This window comes from Zophobas morio, unplaced genomic scaffold (genome assembly GCF_036711695.1).
Source record: "Zophobas morio isolate AGI-343-1 ecotype UQ-CSIRO unplaced genomic scaffold, CSIRO_AGI_Zmor_V1 ptg000020l, whole genome shotgun sequence".
NCBI lineage: Eukaryota > Metazoa > Arthropoda > Insecta > Coleoptera > Tenebrionidae > Zophobas > Zophobas morio.
The window spans coordinates 3,987,667-4,013,498 of NW_026972125.1; the positions used below are offsets into that span (position 1 = coordinate 3,987,667).

At 29.3% G+C, this 25,832-nt stretch overlaps 1 protein-coding gene across 1 annotated transcript; it reads right to left on the reverse strand.

The window, feature by feature from the left end:
- Positions 1-855: 855 nt before the first annotated feature.
- On the reverse strand, positions 856-16,378 carry LOC135131317 (facilitated trehalose transporter Tret1-like). The gene is made up of 2 exons (XM_064058986.1): positions 16,166-16,378; positions 856-2,289 (listed from the first exon to the last, which is right to left on the reverse strand). The coding sequence occupies exons 1-2, from the start codon at positions 16,218-16,220 to the stop codon at positions 920-922; spliced, it is 1,425 nt and encodes a 474-aa protein (XP_063915056.1). The 5' UTR covers positions 16,221-16,378; the 3' UTR covers positions 856-919.
- Between the last annotated feature and the right edge of the window lie 9,454 nt (positions 16,379-25,832).

Consider the following 25,832-nt stretch of genomic DNA (forward strand, 5'->3'; position numbering starts at 1 on the left):
TAAAATATCAAAAAACTGAAAAATCTAAAATTTAAAAATCGAAAAATTGAAAAAACGACAATAGAAAATCTAAAACCGGGAAGTCGAAAAATCGAAAGATTAAGAAATCGAAACATTTGAAAAATTGAAATATGGAAGAGCTGAAATGAAAAATCGAGAAATCGAAAAATCAAAAATTTTAACACATTGAAAAATTAAAATACCAAAAAATTGAGAATTCTAAAATTTAAAAATCGAAAAAGTAAAAAGTCGACACATCGAAAAATTCAGAAGTCAAAAATGGACAAGTCGAAGAACAGAAATATTGAAAAATCCCAAAACTGAAATATCAAAAAACTGAAAAATGAAATAAAAACTGAAAAATCCCAAAACTGAAATGTCCAAAAACTGAGAAATTAAAAAACTGAAAAATTTAGAAATCGAAAAATCAAAAAAATGAAGTTGAAAAATCGAAACCTGAAAAAATAGAAAAATTGAAAAACCAAAAAACCTGAAAAATAAAGTAATTGAAAAATCGATAAATAATGAGTTTGTAGAACTCAAAAACTGAAAAATCCAAAATTGAATAGAAAAACTGAAAACCGAGAAATTGAAAAATTGAGAAATTGTAAAATCCAAAAATTGAAAAATAAATAGGTGTAAACTGAAAAGTCCCCAAACTAAAATTTCGAAAAACTGAGAATTCGAAAGAAGAAAGTCGAGGAATCCTCAACCGTCATTTAATTTAAACTATGACGCTTCTCTATTAATCTATGATACTACCAACCTATATATTGTTTAAAGAATAAATCGCGTGGTTAATGTCCCGACGTCGGTAGCCAACTCTAACGTGACTGGGTTTGATAAAAAGACACATTTAAAAATTCTTAAAAATTTAATCAACACAATAAAATCCTACACTTAATACATGTCTTTAAATTTAAGCCTTCAAACTAATCTTCTCTTCGTCAGTCCCTTTCTCCGTCCTCTCTTCCTTCTCCCCTCTTAGTTTCTTCTGGATATCCTCTAACGTTTTCCCCTTGGTCTCCGGTACAACGAAATAAATAAAAACTAACCCTATGACTGAACACACGCAGAATCCATAGAACGAAACGTGTAACCCAAACTCCACTTTCGTGATCTGTAGATACTTTGACGCGACGGTTGCCATCACACAAAAGTACACATCTGCCAAACACAAGGCAAACGCTTTCACGTTCGTGGGGAACAACTCCCCTAACATACAAATCGGAATCGACTGCATTCCTACTCCAAACATTATCACAAAAGAAATAAGACCTATCACAGCAACTATCGAGAACGAGCTGGTGTCTATGGAGGTTTCGTTCAAGATGTAGAAGTAAGTACCTTCGACGAAGAGGGCCAAAGCTGACCCTGCCATAGAGATGAGCAACAGCGGCCTGCGTCCGGCCTTGTCAACAATACTCGAAGAAATGATCGTCAGTACCAACTGCACCGCATAGTAGATCATCACGGCGTAGTGGTTCGAGATGTGATCTCCCGCAGCTGTGAAGATCTCGTGTGTGTAGAACGCTATAGCGGTGGTACCAGCGAGCTGCTGGAAGCCCCGAAGACCCAAAACAATAAACACAGCCTTCCTGTTACTCGCCAGTCGGTACAAATCCGCGAATTTGCCATTCCGTGACTTCTTCTCCGCCTGGATGGCGTTCCTCATCCGATTCAAGTCTTCGTCCACCTTCTTGCTACCTTTCAGTCTTTCCAAACTCTTCCGCGCCTGCTCCGTCTTGTCCTTCATCAACAAATAGTACGGACTTTCCGGCATCCAGAAGAACGTGACGAACAACAACGCAGGTACTATGGAAGAGATTAACGCAGTGGTTTTAATACTGAAGTACGATCCTATCACATTGATTAGGAGGAAGCCGGCGATCCAGTTGACGGAGCAGCTGGATCCGAGCAGTCCTCTGACTTTGGGGTCGGCGATTTCGCCGATGTACATAGGTAGAACGGTGAAGGTGATGCCTCCGGAGGCGCCGGCGATGAAGCGGGCTATGTACAAGAGGATGACGTTCTGGCAGAAGGCCACCATGATCCAGCCCACGAAGAAGGGGACGGCGGTGGCCAGCATGGTGTGCTTGCGGCCGAAGATGTCGACGATGGTGGCGGCGGTGAGCGAGCCGGCGATGGAGCCGATGAGGGGCATGACGGCCAGGGTGGAGCCCTCGTTTTCGTCGATGCAGAGGGTGCAGGTTTCGTTGTTGGTGAGCTGGGGGACGCTGGGGGAGGCCCAGCCGCAGTGCATGCCATCGCAGATGACAGCGAGGGTGCCTGGAAAGTGAACGATTCGGTCATTGATAAACCACAAATTACTCATAATATTGTGTACATTTTACGACAGATTTATTAATATAAGTTTGAGATAACGTTATCAAATTTTTGTGGGGGGATGCACAGATAAATTTTGATTAGCGATTTATCATGCGTACCACAAACATGTTGCGGTTTCAAGTTAATTAATTGTAAAAATAGTGTTGTTGCACAATTGATTTATTTTTTTCATCTCGACGTGAAAGGTAAAAATTGGTCGAAGATTATTTTGACAGAACTTACCTCACTCCTAAAGTATAGTCGAACAAATACAACTAGTCATCTTAAAAAAAAAAAAATTTAAAAAAAATATGCACCGTAAACCACAAGTTTACTATTGTGAATATTTTAGATTGATTCGGAAAAATTTTGAGATGACGTCATCAAGTTTTTTTAGAATGGAATAAATAGATAAATTTTGATTTACCATGTATTTACCATGCATTTGCAATTTTGTTTTGCGATTTTTCATTTTTCGGTTCAATGTTTCGATCTGTAATTTTTCTAGTTCCCAATTTTAAATTTTCAGATTTTTTAAATTTTAAATTTTCAGATTTTTCAAGTTTTAAACTTCCCAGTTTTTCGATTTTTAAATTTTGTTACATATTTTCAATTTCAATTGTATGGTTTAATTTTTCAGTTTCTCGATTTTCAATTTTACGACTTTGCGATTTTCCCAGATAGGTATTAGATTTTTAAAATTTTTGGTTTTTCGATGTTTCAATGTTACAACTTTTAGGTTTCACATTTTTGATTTTTCAATTTCTCGGTGTTTCGACAATTGTTTAATTTTTTCGATTATTCAATTTTTAGTTTTTTCGATTTTTTCCTATTTTTGAAATATTTTTTCCATTTTTACTTTCTTCATTCCAAATTTTTCGATTTTTAAATTTTTAGATGTTTTCATTTTTCCTTGTTTCCAGATTCGCTATTTTTCGTCTCAAGTTTTAATTTTAAGTTTTCCAATTTTTTTATTTTTTGTGCACTTTTCCGCCTTTTTTGCTGTTCTTTAGGCGCTTTTTAGTCGCTTTATGTGGCTTTTTTAAATTTTTTCGCCCATTTTCTAATTGCTATCGTGGCGTTTTTTTCTCACTTTATTTTGTCTACATTTTTTGACGTATTTTTTGTGGGGATATTTGTTATGTTTTTTGTTGTTTTTGTTCTTTTGTTATCTTTTTATTTCACTTTTTTTGTCGACTTATTTGTTACGTTTTTTGCCGTTTTTAAAACTTTTTTTTTTGTTCGCTTTAAATTCGCCTTGTATTAATCGCAGCTTTTTCGTTATGTAATTTTTGCTCCATTTGTTTTTCACTTTTTTTGTTGATTTTTCTCGTTGTATTTTGTTGTGATTTTTGTCGTTTTTTTTTTGTTGTGACTCTTGTGTCTTGTTGTTTTTTTTGTTGTTCTCTATTGTCTTTTTTTGCCATCTTTTTTTTGGTGGAATTTTTGTCGTTTTTGTGGATTTTTTTGTCCTTTTTAAATCGTTTTTAGCGTCTGTTCTGGTCGTGATTTCTGACACGGTTTTTCTGTTTTTTTTTTCTTCTTTTTTATACTTGTTTTTTATCGTATTTTTGGTGCATTTTTTAATGGCGTTTAATGGTGATTTTTTTGCAATTTTTCGATTTATCAATATTATAACCTTTTTTTTAATTTTTCGGTTTTTCGATTTTTTAGTGTTACAATTCTTAGGTTCTTCATTTTTGATTTTTCAATTTCTCGCTATTTCGGCCTTTCAGTTTTTCAATTTTTTCCGATTTTTGCTTATTTTTCCATTTTTCAAATGTTTTATTTTCGATTCTTCAATTTTTAATTTTTCGATTTTTTTCCGATTTTTGACTATTTCTACATTTTTATTTCTTCAGTTCAAGTTTTTTTTTCAATATTTTGATTTTCGATTTCTCGAATTTCAATTCTTAAACTTTTCGATGTTTCATTGTTGCAATTTTTCTATTTCCTAGTTTTTAATGTCTTCCGATTTTTGAACTATTCTTCCATTTTTACTTTCTCCAATTCAAATTTTTCAATTTTGCAATTTTCCGTCCCTCAATTTTTTAAATCTGTTTTTGGTGGTTTTATGTGGAGTTATTCGCCCATTTTTATTTGGAATAATTTTTTTCGTGTCGATTTTTTTTTCACTTTATTTCTTACGTTTTTTGCCGTTTTTAAAACAATTTTTGGTTCTCTTGAAAGCCGCATTTTTTTAGTTGCTGTTTTTTCATTATCTTAACTTTTCTCCCTTTATTTTTCCACGTTTTTTTGTTGTGATTTTTTCATTTTATTTTGTTGTGATTTTCGTCGTTTTTTTTATTGTGGCTCTTGTCGCTTTGTTGTTATACTTTACTGTCTTTTTTTTAATCGTTTGTTAGCGCCATTTTTTGTTATTTTATTTTTTCTCTCTTTTTTTGGTCGTGATTTCTGACAGGCTTTTTCGTTTTTTGTATGCTTGTTTTTGTATAATTTTTTTGCACTTTTTTAATGATGTGTTTTTGTTGTTTTTGTGATTTTTTTGCAATTTTTCGATTTTTCAAACATTTATTAGTTTTTTTTAATTTTTCGATTCTTCGATGTTTCAATGTTACAACTTCTAGGTTTTTCATTTTTGATTTTGCAATTTCTCGGTGCTTCTACTTTTCAATTGTTTAATTTTTCAGTTTTTCAAAATTTAGATTTTCGATTCTTCAGTTTTTAATTTTCTCGATTTTTTCCGATTTTTGACTATTTTCACTTTCTCCAATTCAAATTTTTCGATTTTTCAATTTTTGGATGTTTTAACTTTTCGTTGTTCTCAATTTTTCTATTTTTCGTCGCCCAATTTTTAACTTTTCAATGTTTCATTGTTGCAATTTTTCTATTTACTAATTTTTAATATTTTTGATTTTTTTCGATTTTTGAACTACATATTTTTCCATTTTAACTTTCTCCAATTCAAATTTTTTCATTTTTCAATTTTTAGATGTTTTAATTTTTTGTTGCTTCCAATTTTGCAATTTTTCGTCTCTGAATTTTTCATTGTTCGGTTTTTCAATTCATAAACTTTTCGATGTTTCACGTTGCAATTTTTCGAATTTTCCTATTTTTGAATTATTCTTCAATTTTTACTTTCTCGAATTAAAATGTTTCGATTGTTTGATTTTTAGTTTTAGTTTTTCGTTGTTCTTAATTTTGAGATTTTTCGTATCTCTATTTTTAATTTTTAGATTTTTTGATTTTTTGATTTTTCAATTTCTCGGTGTTTCTACTTTTCAATTGCGTAATTTTTCAGTTTTTCAAATTTTCGATTCTTCAAATTTTAATTTTTTCGATATTTTCCGATTTTTGACTATTTTTCCATTTTTACCTTCTCCAGTTAAAATTTTTCTATTTTTCAATGTTTAGATGTTTTAACGGTTCCTTGTTTTCAATTTTGCAATTTTTCGATTTTCAATTTCTTTAATTTTAATTCTTAAACTTTTCAATATTTCGTTGTTGCAATTTTTCTATTTTCCAAATTTTTGTTTGATTTTTCCCTATTTTTGAACTATTTTTCCATTTTTACTTTCACCAATTCAAATTTATCAATTTGTAGATGTTTTAATTTTTCGTTGCCCCAATTTTCAATTCTTCAATTTTTATTTTTTTAATTTTTTCCGATTTTTAACTATTTTTCCATTTTCACTTTCTCCAGTTCAAGTTTTTCGATTTTTCCATCTGCAGAAGTTTTAATTTTTCGATGTTTTCAATTTTGTTATTTTTCGTCTCCCAATTTTTCATTTTTAGTTTCTTTAATTTCAATTTTCAAACTTTTCAATATTTTATTGTTGCTATTTTTCTATTTCTTAATTTTTAATATTTTTGATTTTTTCCGATTTTTGAACTACATATTTTTACATTTTTACTTTTGCCAGTTCAAATTTTTTCATTTTTCAATTTTTAGATGTTTTAATTTTTGTTGCTTCCAATTTTTCGATTTCCAGATTTCCAATTTCTCGCATTGAATTCTTAAATTTTTCGATTTTTCAGTTTTTAGATATTTTAGCTTTTCGTTGTTTTTAATTCTGCGATTTTTCGTGTCTGTATTTTTAATTTTTAGATTTTTTAATTTTTCGGTTTATCGACGTTTCCATGTTACAACTTTTAGATTTTTCATTTTTGGTTTTTCAATTTCTCGTATTTCGACTTTTCTGTTGTTTAATTTTTCAGTTTTTCAAATTTTCTATTTTTGATTGTTCAATTTTTTTTTTTCGATTTTTTCCGACTTTTTACTATTTCTCCAGTTCAAATTTTTCGATTTTTCAATTTTTCGATGTTTTAACTTTTCGTTGTTTTCAATTTTTCGATCTCCAATTTCTTGAATTTCAATTTTTAAACTGAGATTAGATATTTTAGTTTTTCGTTGTTTTCAATTTCGCGATTTTTCGTCTCCCTATTTTTAATTTTTAGATTTTTTAATTTTTCGGTTTATCGATGTTTCAATGTTACAACTTTTAGATTTTTCATTCTTGGTTGTTCAATTTCTCGTATTTCGACTTTTCTATTGTTTAATTTTTCAGTTTTTCAAATTTTCGACTTTCGATTCTTTAATTTTAATTTTTTTAGACTTTTTCCGATTTTTTACTATTTCTCCAGTTCAAATTTTTCGATTTTTCAATTTTTCGATATTTTAACTTTTCGTTGTTTTCAATTTTTCGATCTTCAATTTCTTGAATTTCAATTTTTAAACTGAGATTAGATATTTTAGTTCTTCGTTGTTTTCAATTTCGCCATTTTTCGTCTCCCTATTAATAATTTTTAGATTTTTTAATTTTTCAATTTTCAATTCTTGAACTTTCGATATTTTATCTTTCTATTTTTCGGCTTTTCTCTTCTCAATTTCACACCTTTCAGTTTTTAACTGTAAAACGTTTTGCAAGATTTCAGATTTTATCTTTCTATTTTTCGGCTTTTCTTTTCTCAATTTCACACCTTTCAGTTTTTAACTGTAAAACGTTTTGCAAGATTTCAGAGCATTCGATAAAAATTAATTCAGTTTAAATTAACTTTTCGATTCTAATTTTGCAATTTTTCGTTCACAATTTTTTCGTTTAATTATTCTTTATTTTAATTTTTCGATGTTTAATCTTCGTTTTTATTTTATCGATTTACATTTTTTCATTTTTTAAATATTTTAAATCTACGTGTTTTCGAATTTCAGCGTTGCGATGTTTTATTTCTCAAATTTTAATGTATGATTTTTTAATTTTTCATTTCTTCAATTTTTCGAGATGGAACATTTAGGTTTTTCATTTTTAATTTTTCAATTTCTCGGTGTTTTAATTTTTCATTGTTTTCAGTTTTTATTATTTTTCGTCTCTCAAATTTTTTATTTTTTCAATTTTTCGATTTTCAATTTCTCGAATTTCCATTCTTAACTTTTCAATGTTTCATTGTTCCACTTTTTCTATTTCTCATTTTTTGGATTCTGGAACTATTTTTGCATTTTTACTTTCACTCCATTTTTATTTTTTCGATTTGCGTTTTTTCAGTTTTTAAATATTCTAAATCTACATGTTTTTCAGTTTCAACGTTGCAATATTTGATTTCTCAAATTTTAGTTTGTGATTTTTCAGTTTTTCATTTCTTCAATTTTTCGATTTTTCAAATATGTATTAGATTTTTTAATTTTGGGTTTTTCGATGATTCAAAGTCCAACTTTTAGGTTTATCATTTTTGATTTTTCAATTTCTCGGTGTTTCGATTTTTCAATTGTTCAATTGTTTAATTTTTCAGTCCTCCAAATTTTGACTATTTTTCCATTTTTACTTTCTTCAGTTCAAATTTTTCGATTTTTCAATTTATAGATATTTTAATTTTACGTTGTGTTCAATTGCGCTATTTTTCGTCTTATCTTTTAATTTTAAGTTTTTCAATTTTTTGATTTTCAATTTCTCGAATTTCACTTCTCACACTTTTTGACGTTTCATTGTTGCAATTTTCCTATTTCCCAATTTTTAGTTTTTTCCGATTTTTTAACTTTTTCTCCATTTCTACTTTCTCCAATTCAAAATTTTCGGTTTTTCAATTTTTGGATGTTTTAATTTATCGATGTTTCTATTTTTCAATTGCCTAATGTTTCAGTTTTTCAAATTTTCGATTCTTCAATTTTCAATTTTTTCGATTTTTGATTATTTTTCCATTTTCACTTTCTCCAATTCAAATGTTTCTATTTTCCAATCTTTGGATTATTTAACTTTTCTTTATTTTCAATTTTGCTATTTTTCGTTTCTCAATTTATCATTTTTTCAATTTTTCGATTTTCAATGTCTTTAATTTTAATTTTTAAACTTTTCAATATTTCATTGTTACAATTTTTCTATTTCCCAATTTTTTATTTGTTTGATTTTTTCCTATTTTTGAACAATTTTTCCATTTTTAGTTTCTCCAATTCAAATTTATTAGTTTTTAGGTGTTTTAATTTTTCGTTATTCCAATTTTTATTTTTTTCGATTTTTTCGATTTTTAACTATTTTTCCATTTTCATTTTTTCCAGTTAAGTTTTTCGATTTTTCCATTTTCAGATGCTTTAACTTTTCGATGTTTCATTGTTGCAATTTTTCTATGTCCTATTTTTAATATTTTTGATTTTTTCCGATTTTTGAACTAGGTATGTATTTTTCCATTTTTACTTTCACGAATTAAAATGTTTTCATTTTTCAATTTTTAGATGTTTTAATTTTTCGTTGTTTCCAATTTTGCGATTTTTCGTCTCTCAATTTGTCAATTCTTAAACTTTTCGATGTTTCATTGTTGCAGTTTTTCTATTTCCCAATTTTTTATTTTTTTCGGTTTTTCCGATTTTTGAACAATTTTTCCATTTTTTTTCTCTCCAATTAAATTTTATTCATTTTTCAATTTTTGGGTGTTTTAATTTTTCGTTGCTTTCAATTTTGCGCTTTTTCGTCTCCTAATTTTTTTAAATCTTTTTTTTTGTTACTTTAGTGATTTTTGTCAGGTTTTTGTTTTAATTTTTTCGATTTTTTCCGATTTTTGACTATTTCTCCATTTTCATTTTCTCCAGTTCAAATTTTTCGATGTTTCAACTTTTCGTGGTTTTCAATTTTGCTATTTTTCGTCTCCCAATTTTTAATGTTTTCAATTTTTCCATTCTCAATTTCATGAATTTCAATTTTTAAACATTTCAATGTTTCATTGTTGCAATTTTTCTATTTACTAATTTTTAATATTTTTTATTTTTTCCGATTTTTGAGCAACATATTTTTCCATTTTTACTTTCTCCAATTCAAATTTTTTCATTTTTCAGTTTTTAGATGTTTTAATTTTTCGTTGCTTCCAATTTTGCGATTTTTCGTCTCTCAATTTTTCATTTTTCGGTTTTTCAATTTTTCGATTTCCAGATTTCCAATTTCTCGCATTTCAATTCTTAAACTTTTCTATGTTTCATGTTGCAATTTTTCGATTTTTCCTATTTTTCAATTATTCTTCAATTTTTACTTTCTCGAATTCAAATTTTTCGATTTTCAATTTCTTTAATTTTAATTTTTAAACTTTTCAATATTTCATTGTTGCAATTTTTCTATTTTCCAATTTTTATTTTTTATTTTATCCGATTTTTGAACAATTTTTTCATTTTGACTTTCTCCAATTAAAATTTTCCAATTTTGGGATTTTTCGTCTCTCAATTTTTAATTTTTCGGTTTTTTAATTTTTCGATTTTCTATTTTTCGAAGTTCAATTCTTGAACTTTTCAATGTTTGATCCTTGCAATTTTTCGTTTTTTTTTTATTTTTGAATTGTTTTTCGGCTTTTCTTTTCTCAATTTCAAAGTTGTCAGTTTTTAACCGTAAACGTTTTGCAAGATTTCAGAGCATTCGGTAAAAATGAATTCAATTTAAATTAACCTTTCGATTTCTAGTCTCCATTTTTTAATTTTTAGTTGTTTTCAACTTGGCTATTTTTCGTCTCTCAATTTTTAATTCTTCGTTTCTTCAATTTTACAATTTTGCAATTTTTCGATTTTTCAAATATGTATTAGATTTTTTTAATTTTTCAGTTTCCCGATGTTTCAATGTTACAGTTTTTAGGTTTTTCATTTTTGATTATTCAGTTTCTCGGTGCTCCGACTTTTCAATTTTTACTTTTCCAATTTTTCTATTTTCAATCCTTCAATTTTTTCGAATTTAAATTTTTTCAATTTAACCTTTTTTGGCTTTTCTTTTCCCAATTTCAAATTTTTCGATCTTTCAGTTTTCAACCGTAAAACGTTTACGAGATTTCAGAGCATTCGATTTGGAAATTTCAAAGTAAAATTGTTAAATGCATACGGCAAAAACCCAACACGGCTTCATAAACTACAAGTAGAGGAATATGTTATTTTATAAAACTTAAACAGGGAACATTATTCATTGACTCTTCAAGCACTCCTCAAGCGGTAAACATAGTCTCTATATTCAATCTATGGACCTAACGGTCATAATTCTTCATAATTCTACTCTTATTCTGGACCTAAGGGTCATATTCTATCTCATTCAAGAACACACTTGTTATTTGTTAATAAAACTTAAGAAAACGACTGTCCGCTGTTCTTATTCATAACCATCAAACTTAACAATATTCGTTGAATTTTTACAGTACAGGTAAAGATGCACCTTTTGATATGTTTCTAGTGAGTTTTTCCATACACAAATTTTTTGATGAGATAACGTTATCGAATTTTTTGTACATTTTGATTTACCATGTTACCGATAACCTTAAAACGTTTGCAAGGTTTCGGGGTATTTGATTTTGAAATTTCCAAGGTAAATTGGAAAATGTATACAATTTTGATTTTTTTAGAAAAAACCTGTCTGCAGTTGCATTTTGGATATTTGTTTTGCGATTGTTAATTTTTCGATTTAGTGTTTCGATTTGCAATTTTTCTAGTTGTCAATTTTAAATTTTAAGATTTTTCAAGTTTTTCGACTTTTTTCCTTTCTTCAGTCTTACGATTTTGCTATTTTCAGCTTCAATTGTAGTAATTTTTCAAACTTTTGACGTATCAATTTTTCCATTTTTCAATTCCTCGATTTCTAATTTTTCAGTGTTTCGACTTTTAGTTTCTGAATTTTTAATTTTTAGATTTTTCAGTTGTTTTATTTTTCATTTTCTCGATTTAAATTTTTAGATTTATAAATAATAATAATTTTATTTACAAAAAAAATTGTTTACATAAATCAAACTAAATAAGATACTTGATAATCGAGTGAAATTATTTCAATTTAAATTAGCTTTTGGATTTTAACTTCGCAATTCTTATGTTTAATTTTTTTTAATTCTAATTTTTCGATACGCAATTTTTCACTTTATACCTATTTTATTTCTTCATTTTTTTCAATTTCTCAACGTTGATGCTGTATTTCTCAAATTTTTAACTTCGTTTCTTCAATTTTACGACTTTGTAATTTTTCGATGATTTCAATAAATATGTATTAGATTGTTTTAATTTTGCGGTTTTTCGATGTTTCAATGTTGCAACTTTTAGGTTTTTCATTTTTGATTTTTCAAATTTTCAGTGTTTCGACTTTTTCACTCGTTTAGTTTTTCAGTTTCTCAAATTTTCGATTTTCCTTTCTCCAATTTTTAATTTTTTCGATTTTTGAACTATTTTTCCATTTTGACTTTCTCCAATTAAAATTTTTCGATTTTCGTCTTTTCTAATTTTTTTTTAAATCGTTTTTTGTCACCTTTTTTTACCTTTGTGATTTTTGTCGTTTTTGGTTGTTTTTTAGCGTGTTTTTATGACATTTTTTCGTTTTTGACTTTTTGGCGCTTTTTTTCGCATTTTTTGTAATTTTTTTGGCGCTTTTTTGGTCGCTTTATATGGCTTTTTTATGGATTTTTCGCCCATTTTTTAATTGCTTTCGTGTCGATTTTTCTGTCACTTTATTTTGTCTACTTTTTGACGTATTTTTATGGGGAATTTGTTACGTTTCTGCCGTTTTTGCTTTTTTATTGCACTTTTTTTGTCGACTTATTTTTTTACATTTTTTTATGTTTTTAAAACGATTTTTTTTTGTTCCCTTTAAAGTTGCCTGTTTTTAATCGCCGTTTTTTCGTTATTTTATTTTTTCTCCCTTTGTTTTTCCTTTTTTTTTGTTATGATTTTTGTCGCTGTTTTTGTTGTGACTTGTCGTTCTTTTGTTGTTCTTTGTTTTTTTTGGCATCTTTTTTTGGTGCACGTTTTGCCGTTTTTTTGTCCTTTTTGAATCGTTTTTAGCGCTTTATTATTTTATTTTTTCTCTATTTTGTGGTCGTGATTTTCTTACAGGTTTTTTCTTCTTTTTGTACCGCCCTTTTTTGGTGCATTTTTTTAATGGCGTTTTTTGTTGTTCTTCAATTTGGAAAATATGTATTAGATTTTTTTTAATTTTTCGATGTTCAATTTTGCAACTTTTAGGTTTTTCATTTTTGATTTTTCAATTTCTCCGTGTTTTGACTTTTCAATTTTTCAATTTTCGATTCCTCAATTTTAAATGTTTTCAAGTTTTTTTCTGATTTGTGACTATTTTTCCATTGTTACGAATTTTTCAGTTTTTGGATATTTTAATTTTTCGTTGTTTTCAATTTCGCTATTTTTCGTCTCAATTTTTAATTTTTAAGTTTTTCAATTTTTTGATTTTCAATTTCTCGAATTTCAATTCTTAAACTTTTCGATGTGTCATTGTTGCAATTTTTCTATTTCCCAATTTTTAATTTCTTTCGGTTTTTCCGATTTTTGAACTATTTTTCCATTTTTACTTTCTTCAATGAAATTTTTTTTTTGTTTTTTGTCGTTTTTGGTTGATTTTTTTTATCGTCTTTTTATGACATTTTTTCGTTTTTGTGGCGTTTTTGACTTTTTAAATTGTATTTGTCATTTTTTTCCGCCTTTTTTGTTGTTTTTAGGCGCTTTTTGGTCGCTTTATGGATTTTTTCGCCTATTTTTTAAATGCTTTCGTGTCGATTTTTTCTCACTTATTTTGTCTACATTTTTTGACATATTTTTGTGTTGTTTTGTTACGGTTTTGTCGTTTTTGTTTTTTTTTTACCTTTTCTTATTGCACTCTTTTGTCGACTTATTTTTTACGTTTTTTGCCGTTTTTAAAACGGGTTTTCTGATTCCCTTTAAAATCGGCTTTTTTAAGTCGCCGTTTTTTTGTTATTTTATTTTTTCTCTCTTCGTTTTTCCACTTTTTTTTTGTTGTTCTCTATTGTCTTTTTTGGGCATCTTTTTTTGATGCAATGTTACATTATCGTCTTTTCTGGTCGCTTTATGTGTTTTTTTAATGGATTTTTTCGCTCATTGCTTTCGTGTCGATTTTTTTCTCACTTTATTCTGTCTACTTTTTTTGACGTATTTCGCTTTTTCAAATATGTTTCACTGTTGCAATTTTTAGGTTTTTCAATTTTTAATTTTTTCGAGTTTTTCCAATTTTTGACTATTTCTCCATTTTCATTTTCTTGAGTTCAAATTTTTCGATTTTTCAATTTTCAGATGTTTTAACCTTTCGTTGTTTTCAATTTTGCTATTTTTCGTCTCCCAATTTTTAATTTTTTCAATTTTTCATTTTTAGTTCCTTTAATTTCAATTTTTAAACTTTTCAATGTTTCATTGTTGCAATTTTTAATATTTTTGTTTTTTTCCGATTTTGAACTACATATTTTTCCATTCTTACTTTCTCCAATTAAAATTTTTTCATTTTTTTATTTTTAGATGTTTTAATTTTTCGTTGCTTCCAATTTTGCGATTTTTCGTCTCTCAATTTTTTTTTCGATTTCCAGATTTCCAAATTCTCGCATTTTAATTCCTAACTTCTCGATGTTTCATGTTGCAATTTGTCGATTTTTCCTGTTTCCGAATTATTCTTCAATTTTTATTTTCTCAAATTCAAATTTTTCGATTTTCCAATTTTCAAATATTTTTAGTTTTTCGTTATCTGAGATTTTTTAATTTTTCGGTTTTTCAGTGTTACAGTTAGGTTTTTCGTTTTTGATTTTTCAATTTCTCGGTGTTAATACTTTTCAATTGCTTAATTTTTTCGATTTTTCCGATTTTTGAACTATTTTTCCATTTTAATTTTCTCCAAATCAAATTTATCAATTTTTAGATGTTTTAATTTTTCGTTGCTTCCAATTCGATTTTTTGACTCACAGTTTTTAATTTTTGGGTTTTTCAATTTTTCGATTTCCTATTTCTTGAATTTCAATTCTTAAACTTTTCGATGTTTCATGTTGCAATTTTTCAATTTTCCCTATTTTTGAATCATTTTTCAGTTTTTATTTTCTCGAATTCAAATTTTTCGATTTTTCAATTTTTAGGTATTTTAGTTTTTCGTTGTTTTTAATTTTGCTATTTTTCGTCTTTCTGTTTTTAATTTTTCAATTTTTCGATTTTCTATTTCTCGAAATTCAATTCTTGAACTATTTTTCGGCTTTTCTTCTTTGTTAGCGTTTTTCCGTCCACACGACATTTTCCTAAAGTACATACAAAATTTGACAACAAACGGTCGGGTAGTTTGGAAGATTATCTGTCAAACAAAACTCGACACAAATGCGTCGAGAAAACATTAAATTAGTCACTCGCCCGATGGACTCTATCACAATACTTCCTTAGCTTACGCTCGGGAAGAAAAATTAAGGCAAATCCATAAATCACAGGTACAGAGAAGTGTTATTTCATAAAATTCAAGCAAGATTTACTTAATACATATATTCCTCAATTACGTCTGCCATTTCACAAGAATCAGTTCAGTAGTTTCTAATTAAATTACCAACACACAGACGGAAACGGCAAACCTACTTTTTCATGCTCTAGGGGTTATAAAAATCTAGGTTAAACAGACTTTCTTCAGAACACAAAAGAATTCTTGCACTTTTGAATATTTAACAATCATCTCTTTTTCAGACAATTAATTACGTTTTTCAGGGGATTTTAATACAATTTGTACAGACAACAGAGCCGTTACAACGCCGCCACAGTCAGTACAACTAAACAACACATGATCCGCGTTTTTCGTCTACAACTCGTTCCACTTATTACAACACCGATGTTATCGTTATGTAAATGTTAGTGTCGCCTCCGCTGGCTGTACAATTTTTCTAATTTTTAATGTTCAAAGTAAATGCAACTTTAATAGCACAATAAACATTTATAACTGAATTAAGCAAGTAAAACATTAACCTCTTTTCTCAAAATACGACTTTTATTAGCAACTAGAAGCTGCAACTGTTCATTGTTTTTTGGCACCAAATATTTTGATTTTCAAACCTTCGCTACGTTTTTAAACAAACCAAAACCGAATCAAACAAATCGTCTCAGATTTGCATCTTGCATCAGCTGAAAACCGCGTGTGTTGACATTCCAGTGTGACCCACTGACGAGGTTAATGGACAAGTTACGCAACGCATTTGCAAGAACTACACCGGTTTTTGCAAAACAAGTCGCTCAAAGCCCTCCAGTCTCCAGTCAGTCTAGTTCTAGCCCTTTCGAGTCGAACAATAAGTGCATCCATCACTCAAACAGGTAGACCCTTCAGGCTAAAACGTCCCCTTTGTCACAGATGGCCCCGGAATTCCAAGATTCGGAAACAACGTTGTTCAATTTTGCACACCCCTTTAAATTTTAAATGAGCGCAAGCTAGCACCGTTCTAACGTCCTATCCCCATTTGAATTTTAGATAGCATGCACACAATAAAACGGTAGCACTGATTCAGCAAAACGCACACCTTTGTCTTCCTCGACAAAGGCTTTGTTGGAGGCAAAGCGGACCGAATTAGTCCCGTTTTGAAATAGTTTCACTTTGGCAAGTAACGCGGAAAAATTCAAGGAACAGAATCGATAACTCACCCGAAAGCGCCGCGATGTATTGGAGAGCAGAACTACCCTTGGTCTCTGACGTCATGTTAACACTTCTTCACTCGACGAATGGTTGTGCTAGAATGGTCGTACCGCACCAGCCGAACCACTGGAAAAAAACACCACTCGGACCCGGCTCGAGTCAAGGTCACGTGACGGGAGAAATTTGCAAAAAGAGACACGTGTTTCGGCCGGTGTTGATTGATGGTGGAAGTTTTGGGTTCGGAGAAGCGCGTGTGATTTTTTTTAGCTAATCGAGATACTTGTAACAGATTTATGACGGTTCAAGGTGGTTTTTTTGAAAAAGTTTGCACCTTGAAGATGACACGTCATGAATATTTGAATTGCTTGCGCCGATAGTTCAAGGTTTTTTCTACAACTTTAATCAGTTTGTGTACGTTGTATTATCAAGAATTCTGACATTATCACCTGTATAATAAATTCTTCGCGTGTATTTCCACGCTAATTTTAAAATGAGTTAATTTTCCACTAGTGAACTTTGGATGCGAATTATCTCTTGGATTTCTTGCAACCATGTTTCATGCGTTGTCCGAATTTGGCCTTCGCGTTATCAGTGATAAGTATTTCCTCCTGATTGTTTGTTTATATGACTAGTTAGGGAAAGTGTGCAAGTTGAGGATTTCTCCAGCCATTTAAATACCTAGTCTCCTTTTCTTTTTGTTTACTTAGTTAAGTGCACTCGATAATGAACGGATACATAATCACATCAGATATACTTCCTATCAGACTGTGTATTCAAGATAAACCAGTATCAGTTTTTAAACAAAGACATTGTGCGGTTTTCGCCAATTTTGTGGTTTAGAAACAGTTGTAACTGTTTTAAATGGTGACTCACGTTCTGGAGTACTACTGCTGTGTGTATTAGTACTTAATAGTTGTCACTGTTTGGTCTAACAATTAGAACTTTCTTTTATAAGAATAGGCCAACGGACCCAGCGGCATCTCACATCTTGGAGAGCGCCACCCAAAATTTTGATTCAGATTTGTTTTTTATATTAGATAAAACACTGTCATTTATTTTTAGAAGCGGCTCAAATTTAATTATGCCGGCTGTTAAATATTTACATTCAGAAATTTCCATACATGTTTTATATATTTTTTTATCGTTTTTGAATTTTGAAGCCTATTTATATGTAACAGCATCGCGCCTGCACGAGCAATGAAATAAAGATGATGTAATTTTGTTTATCGATTTTAGTTTATTCATTCCGAGAAAACTGAACATTCGTATATTTGTTTTTGATTTCTAGAAGGCGTTAGTAACCAATTTATAATCCGTCAGCTGCTAATTAATTTTTAAGAAAAAACAGGATCAAATGTAGCTATGGATTTTTGAAGATTTGTCTTTGATTGAATTTCTGTCAAGAACTAAAGTCATATTTTCCAAAATTTTAACTGTTGTATTTTTATTGTTCGTTCACATTATCATCAATACCACAATGTTCCGCACAAATATAACGTAGAAACTAGGGGCGTGTTATGCATTTATCTTGCATTTATATTTAGCAAGAAAATAATTTTCTTTGTCTTCATGGGATTATATTGAACTGAAACAACTTTTATCACTTATTTTGCCATCTTTTACTATGCGGTTTTTTTACCGCTTATTCGACTCCTTTTTCCTTTTTACAAGTTTTTTTCAAATCGTTTTAGTCACCTTTTTTGTCTTTTTTGGGTCACTTTATTTTTATCTCCTTTTTTGCCGATTTTTTATCATCTTGTTTTGGTCTACTTTTCCATGATCGCATTTTTTGTTGGTTTTTGAAGATTTTGTTGCCCTTTTTATCGTTTTTGGTGCCTTTTTAGTCCCCTTATTTTTCTCCTCTCTTTATTTTCGCTTTTCTGATTTTTTTGGCCTTTTTCGTACCTTTTTTTTGGTCACCTTGTTTGTCGCTTTTTTGCTTTTTTTTGTCAATTTTTTCATTCTTTCTGAATCACTTTCGTGCCGCCTTTTTTGTCGCTATTTTTGTAATGGTTTGTGGATCTTTTGTCACGTTTTTTCGTTTTTGTGGATTTTTACCCTTTCGAAATATTTTTTGTCGCCTTTGTTGGTTTTCTTTTGTTATTTTTTTTTACCGTTTTTTCTCTGTTAAGTTTTTATCTCCCAGTTTTTGTCGCCTTCTTTCCGTCTCTTTTCGTTTCTTTTTTTTTGTCTTTTTTGTGGATTTGTGCCGTTTTTAAGTCGTTTTCTGGCGCCTTATTTTTTCTCCCCCTTTTTTTGACTATTTTTTTGTGAGATTTGTTTTTTTTTGGCTGCGTTTTTCGTTTTTTTTACGTTTTTTTTGCCCTTTAAAATGGTTTTTTGGCACCTTTTTTGTCCCGTTTTTTGTTACCTTAATGATTTTTGTCAGGTTCTTTGTCCTTTTTGGTTGTTCTTTATCGTCTTTTTTTAGTACATTTTTCGTTTTGTGGATTTTTTGACCTTTTTAAATTGTTTCCGCCTTTTTTGTTGTTTTTAGGCACTTTTTTGGTAGTTTCATATAGAATTTTTATGCATCTTTCGTCCCTTTTTTAATTGCTTTCGTGTCGATTTTTCTTCTCAACTGATTTTGTCGTATTTTTGTCGCTGTTTTGTTGTCTTTTTTTGGTTTCTTTGTGGATTTTTTCACCCCTTTTTTAATCAGCTATTTTGTCTCCTTTTTTGTCGGCATTTTTGTTGCGGGTTTTTGTCTTCTTTGTGGATTTTTTACTGTTTTTTGCCGTTTTTTGATTACGTTTTTTCGCTCGTTTTTTTGTTGCTTTTTTCTCCTCCTTTTTGTCTCTTTTTTGTCGTTTTTTTGTCATGTTTGCTTTTTTCCGTTGTTTGCATTTTTTATCTTTTTTTTTTAATCGTCCTTGGCACTTTTTTGTCGCTTTTTTTGTTACAATTGTGACTTTTGTCAAGTTTTTTTGTCGTTTTAGGTTGTTTTTTAGTGTATTTTTTTAGTACATTTTTCGTTTTTGTGGAGATTTTTTAACTTTTTTAAATTGTTTTTTTTGCACCTTTTTTTTGGGGCCATTTCTGTCCGTTTTGTGGATTTTTTTGTCCTTTTTGAGTAGTTTTTTAACGCATTTTTTTGTTCCCTTAATTGTTTCTTTCTTTTTTTACCCCTTTTTTGGTCGCGATTTCTAACAGGTTTTTTCTTCCTTTTTATGCTTGTTTTTTTATAGTTTTTTTTTTTGTAAACTTTTTCTAATTTGTTTTTTTTTTGCCCTGTTTAAGCGCATTTTGGTACTTTTTTGTTATCTTTTTTTTTTCATTTTGTTCTCCCCGTTCTTTGTCGTCCTTTTTTGTCGTGATTTCCGTCAGTTTTTTGTCATTTTTTGTTTTCTGTCACTTTTTTCTGCCATTTTCTTGTGTATTTTGTTGGAGTATTTTCTGTCATTTTTTTGTGAATGTTGTTTTAGTGTACTTTTTCATGATCGCATTTTTTGTTGGTTTTTGAAGATTTTTTTGTCCTTTTTTTCGTTTTTGGTGCCTTTTTAATCCTCTTATTTTTCTCCTCTCTTGCTGCTTATGTTGTTTTTTTATTGTATTTTTTAACACCTTTTTTTCGCTTTTCTGATTTTTTTGGCCTTTTTTCGTTCCTTTTTTTTGGTCACCTTGTTTGTCGCTTTTTTGCTTTTTTTTTGTAAATTTTTTCATTCTTTGTGAATCACTTTCGTGCCGCCTTTTTTGTCGCTATTTTTGTAATGGTTTTTGCAGTTTTTGTTATTTTTTATGGTTCCATTTTTGTGGATCTTTTGTCACGTTTTTGTCGTTTTTGTGGATTTTTACCCTTTTTATTTCGAAATATTTTTTGTCGCCTTTGTTGGTTTTCTTTTGTTGTTTTTTTTACCGTCTTTTCTCTATTAAGTTTTTATGTCCCAGTTTTTTCGCCTTCTGTCCGTCTGTTTTCGTTTCTTTTTTTTTTGTCTTTTTTGTGGATTTTGTGCCGTTTTTAAGTCGTTTGTTGCCGCCTTATTTTTTCTCCCCCTTTTTTTTGACTATTTTTTTGTGAGATTTGTTTTTTTTGGCTGCGTTTTTCGTTTTTTTTTACGTTTTTTTTGCCCTTTTTTAAATCGTTTTTTGGCATCTTTTTTGTCCCGTCTTTTGTTACCTTAATGATTTTTGTCAGGTTCCTTGTCCTTTTTGGTTGTTCTTTATCGTCTTTTTTAGTACATTTTTCGTTTTGTGGATTTTTTGACCTTTTTAAATTGTTTCCGCCTTTTTTGTTGTTTTTTAGGCACCTTTTTGGTAGCTTCATGTAGTATTTTTATGCATTTTTTCGTCCCTTTTTTAACTGCTTTCGTGTCGATTTTTCTTCTCAACTGATTTTGTCGTATTTTTGTCGGGATATTTGTTACGTTTTTTGTAGTTTTCTTTTTTTTGTTGTCTTTTTTATTCCACTTTTTTTGTTAACTTATTTGTTATCTCTTGATTTTTTGGCGTTTTTAAAATGTTTTTTTGTGGCCTTTAAAGTCGCTTTTTTTAGTCGTCGTTTTTTCATTATCGTATTTTTTCTCCCTTTGTTTTTCCGCTTTTTTGTTTTTTTTTGTTGTGACTTTTGTCGTTTTATTTTGTTGTGGTTTTTGTCCTTTTTTGTCCTTTTGAATCGTTTTTTCTTCCTCCTTTTTTTTGACGTGATTGGACAGTTTTTTAATTCTTTTTTTATGGTCACTTTTTATAGTCTTGCTTTAGCGCACTTTTTACTGCTCGCATTTTTTGTCCTTTTTATCGTTTGTGGCGCCTTTTTGACCCCTTGTTTTTCTAATTATTGCTGCTTATGTTGTTTTTCTCGTCTTTTTTTTAACACCTTTTTTTCGCTTTTCGGATTTTTTTGGCATTTTTTGGTCCTTTTTTTTTGGTTACCTTCTTTTTCGCTTTTTTGTGTTTTTTGTGAATTTTTTCGCCCTTGGTCAATTCCTTTCGTGTCGCCTTTTTTTTGTATTTGTGTATTTTTACACTTTTTAAACGCTTTTTGGCGCTTTCTTTGGGACTTTATTTTTAATCTTTTTTTGGCGCTCTTTTTGTCGTTTTGCTTTTGTGTTCTTTTACCGTCCTTTCTATATTCCCTTTTTTTTGTCCCTGTTTTGTCCTCTTTTTTTCGGCCTTTTTTTTTTGTTGTCTTTTTTTTGGTTTCTTTGTGGATTTTTTCACCCCTTTTTTAATCAGCTTATTTTGTCTCCTTTTTTGTCGGCATTTTTGTTGCGGGTTTTTGTTTTTTTTTGTGGATTTTTTACCGTTTTTGTATGCTTCGTTGTTTTTTTTTTACTATTTTTGTTATTTTTCATTGTCTTTTTGGCATCATTTGTGCTTTTTCCCGTTGTTTGCATATTTTAATCGCCTTTTGGCACTTTTTTGTCGCTTTTTTGTTACAATTGTGACTTTTGTCAAGTTTTTTTGTCGTTTTAGGTTGTTTTTTAGTGTATTTTTTAACTTTTTTAAATTGTTTTTTGACGTTTTTTTTCGCTTTTTTTGTTGCTTTTTTTAGGCGCTTTTTTTTATCGCCTTATGTGGCTTTTTTATGGATTTTTTCGCCCATTACCTTCGTATGAGATTTTTTCTCACCTTATTTTGTCTACTTTTTTTGTCGTATTTTTGTGGGATCTTTGTTTTTATTTTTTTATTGCTTTTTTGATTGCACTTTTTTTTTGTTGACTTACTTTTGTTTTTTGGTACCCTTTAAAGTCGCTGTTTTTCCTTCCTTTGTTTCTAGATTTTCGTTTGTGTTTTTTTTGTGACTTATCGTTTTTTTTGTTGTTCTTTACGGATTTTTTTTGCACCTTTTTTTGGGGCCATTTCTGTCCGTTTTGTGGAATTTTTTGTCCTTTCTGAGTAGTTTTTTAACGTATTTTTTTGTTCCCTTCATTTTTTCTTTCTTTTTTTACCCCTTTTTGGTCGTGATTTCTAACAGGTTTTTTCTTCCTTTTTATGCTTGTTTTTTTTATAGGTTTTTTTTGTAAACTTTTTCTAATTTGTTTTTTTTTGCCCTTTTTAAGCGCATTTTGGTACTTTTTTTGTTATCTTTTTTCCGTTTTGTTCTCCCCGTTCTTTGTCGTCCTTTTTTTGTCGTGATTTCCGTCAGTTTTTTGTCATTTTTTGTTTTCTATCACTTTTTTCTTCCATTTTCTTGTGTATTTTGTTGGAGTATTTTCTGTCATTTTTTTGTGAATGTTGTTTTAGTGTACTTTTTCATGATCGCATTTTTTGTTGGTTTTTGAAGATTTTTTTGCCCTTTTTTTCGTTTTTGGTGCCTTTTTGGTCCCCTTATTTTTCTCATCTCTTGCTGCTTATGTTGTTTTTTATTGTATTTTTATGGTTTTTGCGGTTTTTGTTATTTTTTATGGTTCCTTTTTGCCACATTTTTGTGGATCTTTTGTCACGTTTTTGTCGTTTTTGTGGACTTTTACCCTTTCTAAACATTTTTCGTCGCCTTTTGTTGTTTTTTTTTACCGTCTTTTCCCTATTAAGTTTTTATGTCCCAGTTTTTGTCGCCTTCTTTCCGTCTTTTTTCGTTTCTTTTTTTTGGTCGTGCCTTTGTGGATTTTTTCACCCTGTTACGGTTTTTTGTTTTTTTTATGATTTTGTGCCGTTTTTAAGTCGTTTGTTGGCGCCTTATTTTTTCTCCCCCTTTTTTTGACTTCTTTTTTTTTCGTTTTTTTTTGTGACATTTGTTTTTTTGGCTGCGTTTTTTTGGCACCTTTTTTGTCCGTCTTTTGTTACCTCAATGATTTTTGTCAGGTTCTTTGTCCTTTTTGGTTGGTCTTTATCGTCTTTTTTGAGTACATTCTTCGCTTTGTGGATTTTTTGAACTTTTTAAATTGTTTCTGACGGTTTTTTCCGCGTTTTTGTTGTTTATTTAGGCACCTTTTTGGTAGCTTCATGTAGAATTTTTATGGATTTTTTCGTACATTTTTCAATTGCTTTTGTGTCGATTTTTCTTATTATCTTATTTTGTCTACTTTTTTGTCATATTTTTTGTGGGGATATTCTCATTTATTACATTTTGTTTTTTGCCGTTTTTAAAACGTCTCTTTTGGTAGCCTTTTTTTATCGCCGTTTTATTTTTTTTTCTTTCTTATTTTTTTCTCCTTTTGTTTTTGTCGCTTTATTTTATTGTGATTTCTTGTCATTTTTTGTTGTTCTTTATCGCATGAATAGTTTTTTTTCTTTGACCACCTTATTTTTTTCTTCTTTTTTTTTACCGATTTTTTATAGTCTTGTTTTAGTGCACTTTTAAATAGTCGCATTTTTTTTGCCCTTTTTTTCGTTTTTCTTTTTTCTTCTCTTTTGCTACTTATGTTCTTTTTTCGCCTTGTTTTAACGTCTTTTTTTCACTTTTCCGCTTTTTTAGTCTTTTTTTCGTTCCTTTTTTTACCGTCTTTTCTCTATTCCGTTTTCTATGTCCCATTTTTTGCCGTTTTTTTTTCCTTTTTTTCGTTGTTTTTTTTACCGCTTATCAGCTTATTTTGCCTTCTTTTTTTATCGGCATTTTTGTTATAGTCTTTCGTCTTTTTTGTGGATTTTTTACCGTTTATAAGTCGTGTTTTGGTGCGTTTATTTTTGTCGCTTTTTTTTTTGTTACTTTTTTCTCCCCTTTGGTTGTTTTTCTTTTGTCTTTTTTTGGCATAATTTTTGCTTTTTTCCGTGGTTTGCGTTTTCTACCTTTTTTTAAAATCGCTTTTTGGCACCTTTTTTGTTACCCTTTTTCTGCTACCTTTGTGACTTTTGGCAAGTTTTTTTGTCGTTTTTGGTTGTTTTTTAACGTATTATTTATGGCATTTTTTAGTACATTTTTTCGTTTTTGTGTTTTTTTTTTGACTTATTTCACTTGTTTCTGTGGTCTTTTTTAGTAGCTTTACGTGGCTTTTTCATGGATTTTTTCGCCCATTGCTTTCGTTACAGTTTTTTCCCACCTTTTTTTGTCGTATTTTTGTAGGGATATTTGTTTTATTTATTTTTTATTGTTTTTTTGTTTTTGCCGCTTTAAAAATTTTTTTTTTGAACCCTTTAAAGTCGACTTTTTTCAGTTACCGTTTTTTTCGCTTTGTTTTTACGATTTTTGTTTGTTTTTTTGTGATTTTTGACGTTGTATTTTGTTGTTCTTTATCGTTTTTTTTTTGGGACAATTTTTGTCTTTTTGCGGATTTTTTGTCATTTTTTTTAATAGTTTTTACGGTTTTTTAGTCACCTTATTTTTTCTTCTTTTTTTACCAATTCTTGCTCATCTTGTTTAGTGCACATTTTAATGGTCGCATTTTTTGTTGGTTTTTGAAGATTTTTTTTTGTCCTTTTTATCGTTTTTTGACACCTTTTTAGTTTTCTTTCTTTTTTGCTGTTTATGTTGTTTTTGTCACATTTCCGATTTTTTTTGGTCTTTCTTTTCGTCCCATTTTTTTTAGTCACCTTCTTTATCGCTTTTTTTGTGAATTTTTTGCCTTTTGTCAATCGCTTTCGTGCCGCATTTTTGTTGTAACTTTTATCATGGCTTTTGTCGTTTTTGTTGTTTTTTTTTACCCTTTTTTTTCCGCTCTTTTTTGTCGGTTTTCTTTTGTTGTTTTTTTTTTCAATGTCTTTTCTCTCACGTATTTTTATGTCCCATTTTTTTGACTTTTTTTTTCGTTTTTTTTTTCGTTTGTTTTTTATTGGTCACTTTGTGAGTTTTTTACCGTTTTAAGTCTTTTTTTTGTTACCTTTTTTGCCCTTTTTTGTCTCTTTTTTTGTAGCTTGTCAGGTCTTTTGCTGTTTTTTTGTTTTTCATCGTCTTTGTTTGTCATAATTTTTTCCTGCTTTTTCTGTTTTTGTGGATTTTTTGGCGTTTTTAAATTGTTTTTGGCGCTTTTTCCGCCTTTTTCATTGCCCTTTTGGGCGCTTCTTTGGTTGCTTTGTGTGGCTTTCTTATGGATGTTTTTGCCCATTTCGTGTCAGTTTTTTCTCACCCTATTTTGGCTACTTTTTTGTCGTTTTTGTTATTTTATTGTCTTTTTTATTGCACTTTTTTTTGTCGACTTATTTATTATCTTTTGTTTTTTGTCGTTTTTAAAATAGTTTTTTGGTACTTTTTTTTGTTGTGATCGTTGTCGTTTTATTTTGTTGTGTTTTTTGTCTTTTTTTTTGCATCTTTTTTGGTGCAATTTTTGTTGTTTTGCGTTTTGTTCCCTTATTTTTTTTCTCCCTTTTTATGCTTGTTTTTTCATAGGTTTTTTTTTGTGAAGTTTTTTAATGGCGTTTTTTGTTGTTTTTGTGGATTTTTTGCGCTGTTTAAATCGCATTTTGGCACTTTTTCGTTACTTTTCTTCATCCCGTTTTTTATCGTGATTTTCGTCGGTTTTTTGTCGTTTTTTGTTTTCTATCACTTTTTTCTAGCATGTTTTTCTTGTGTATTTTGTTGGGGCATTTTCTGTCATTTTTTGTTTCAAATTTGCTTTTTTTGAGTTTCTTTCGGGCTCTTTTTTTTAATCTTTTTTTTGTCGCATTTTGTGTCGATGTTTATGTCCTTTTTTTTTTAATACTTTTTTGGTAACGTTTTTTGTCGATTTTTTCTATAAATTTTGTTGTTGTTTACGTGTAAAATGACTACATTCTACCATGATTCTTTCGCGTGAACAAAAAACAAATATTTTCTAAATTTGTTATTCTCGGTGATTTACATTGTTTAAGTAGTGCTCTGGAATA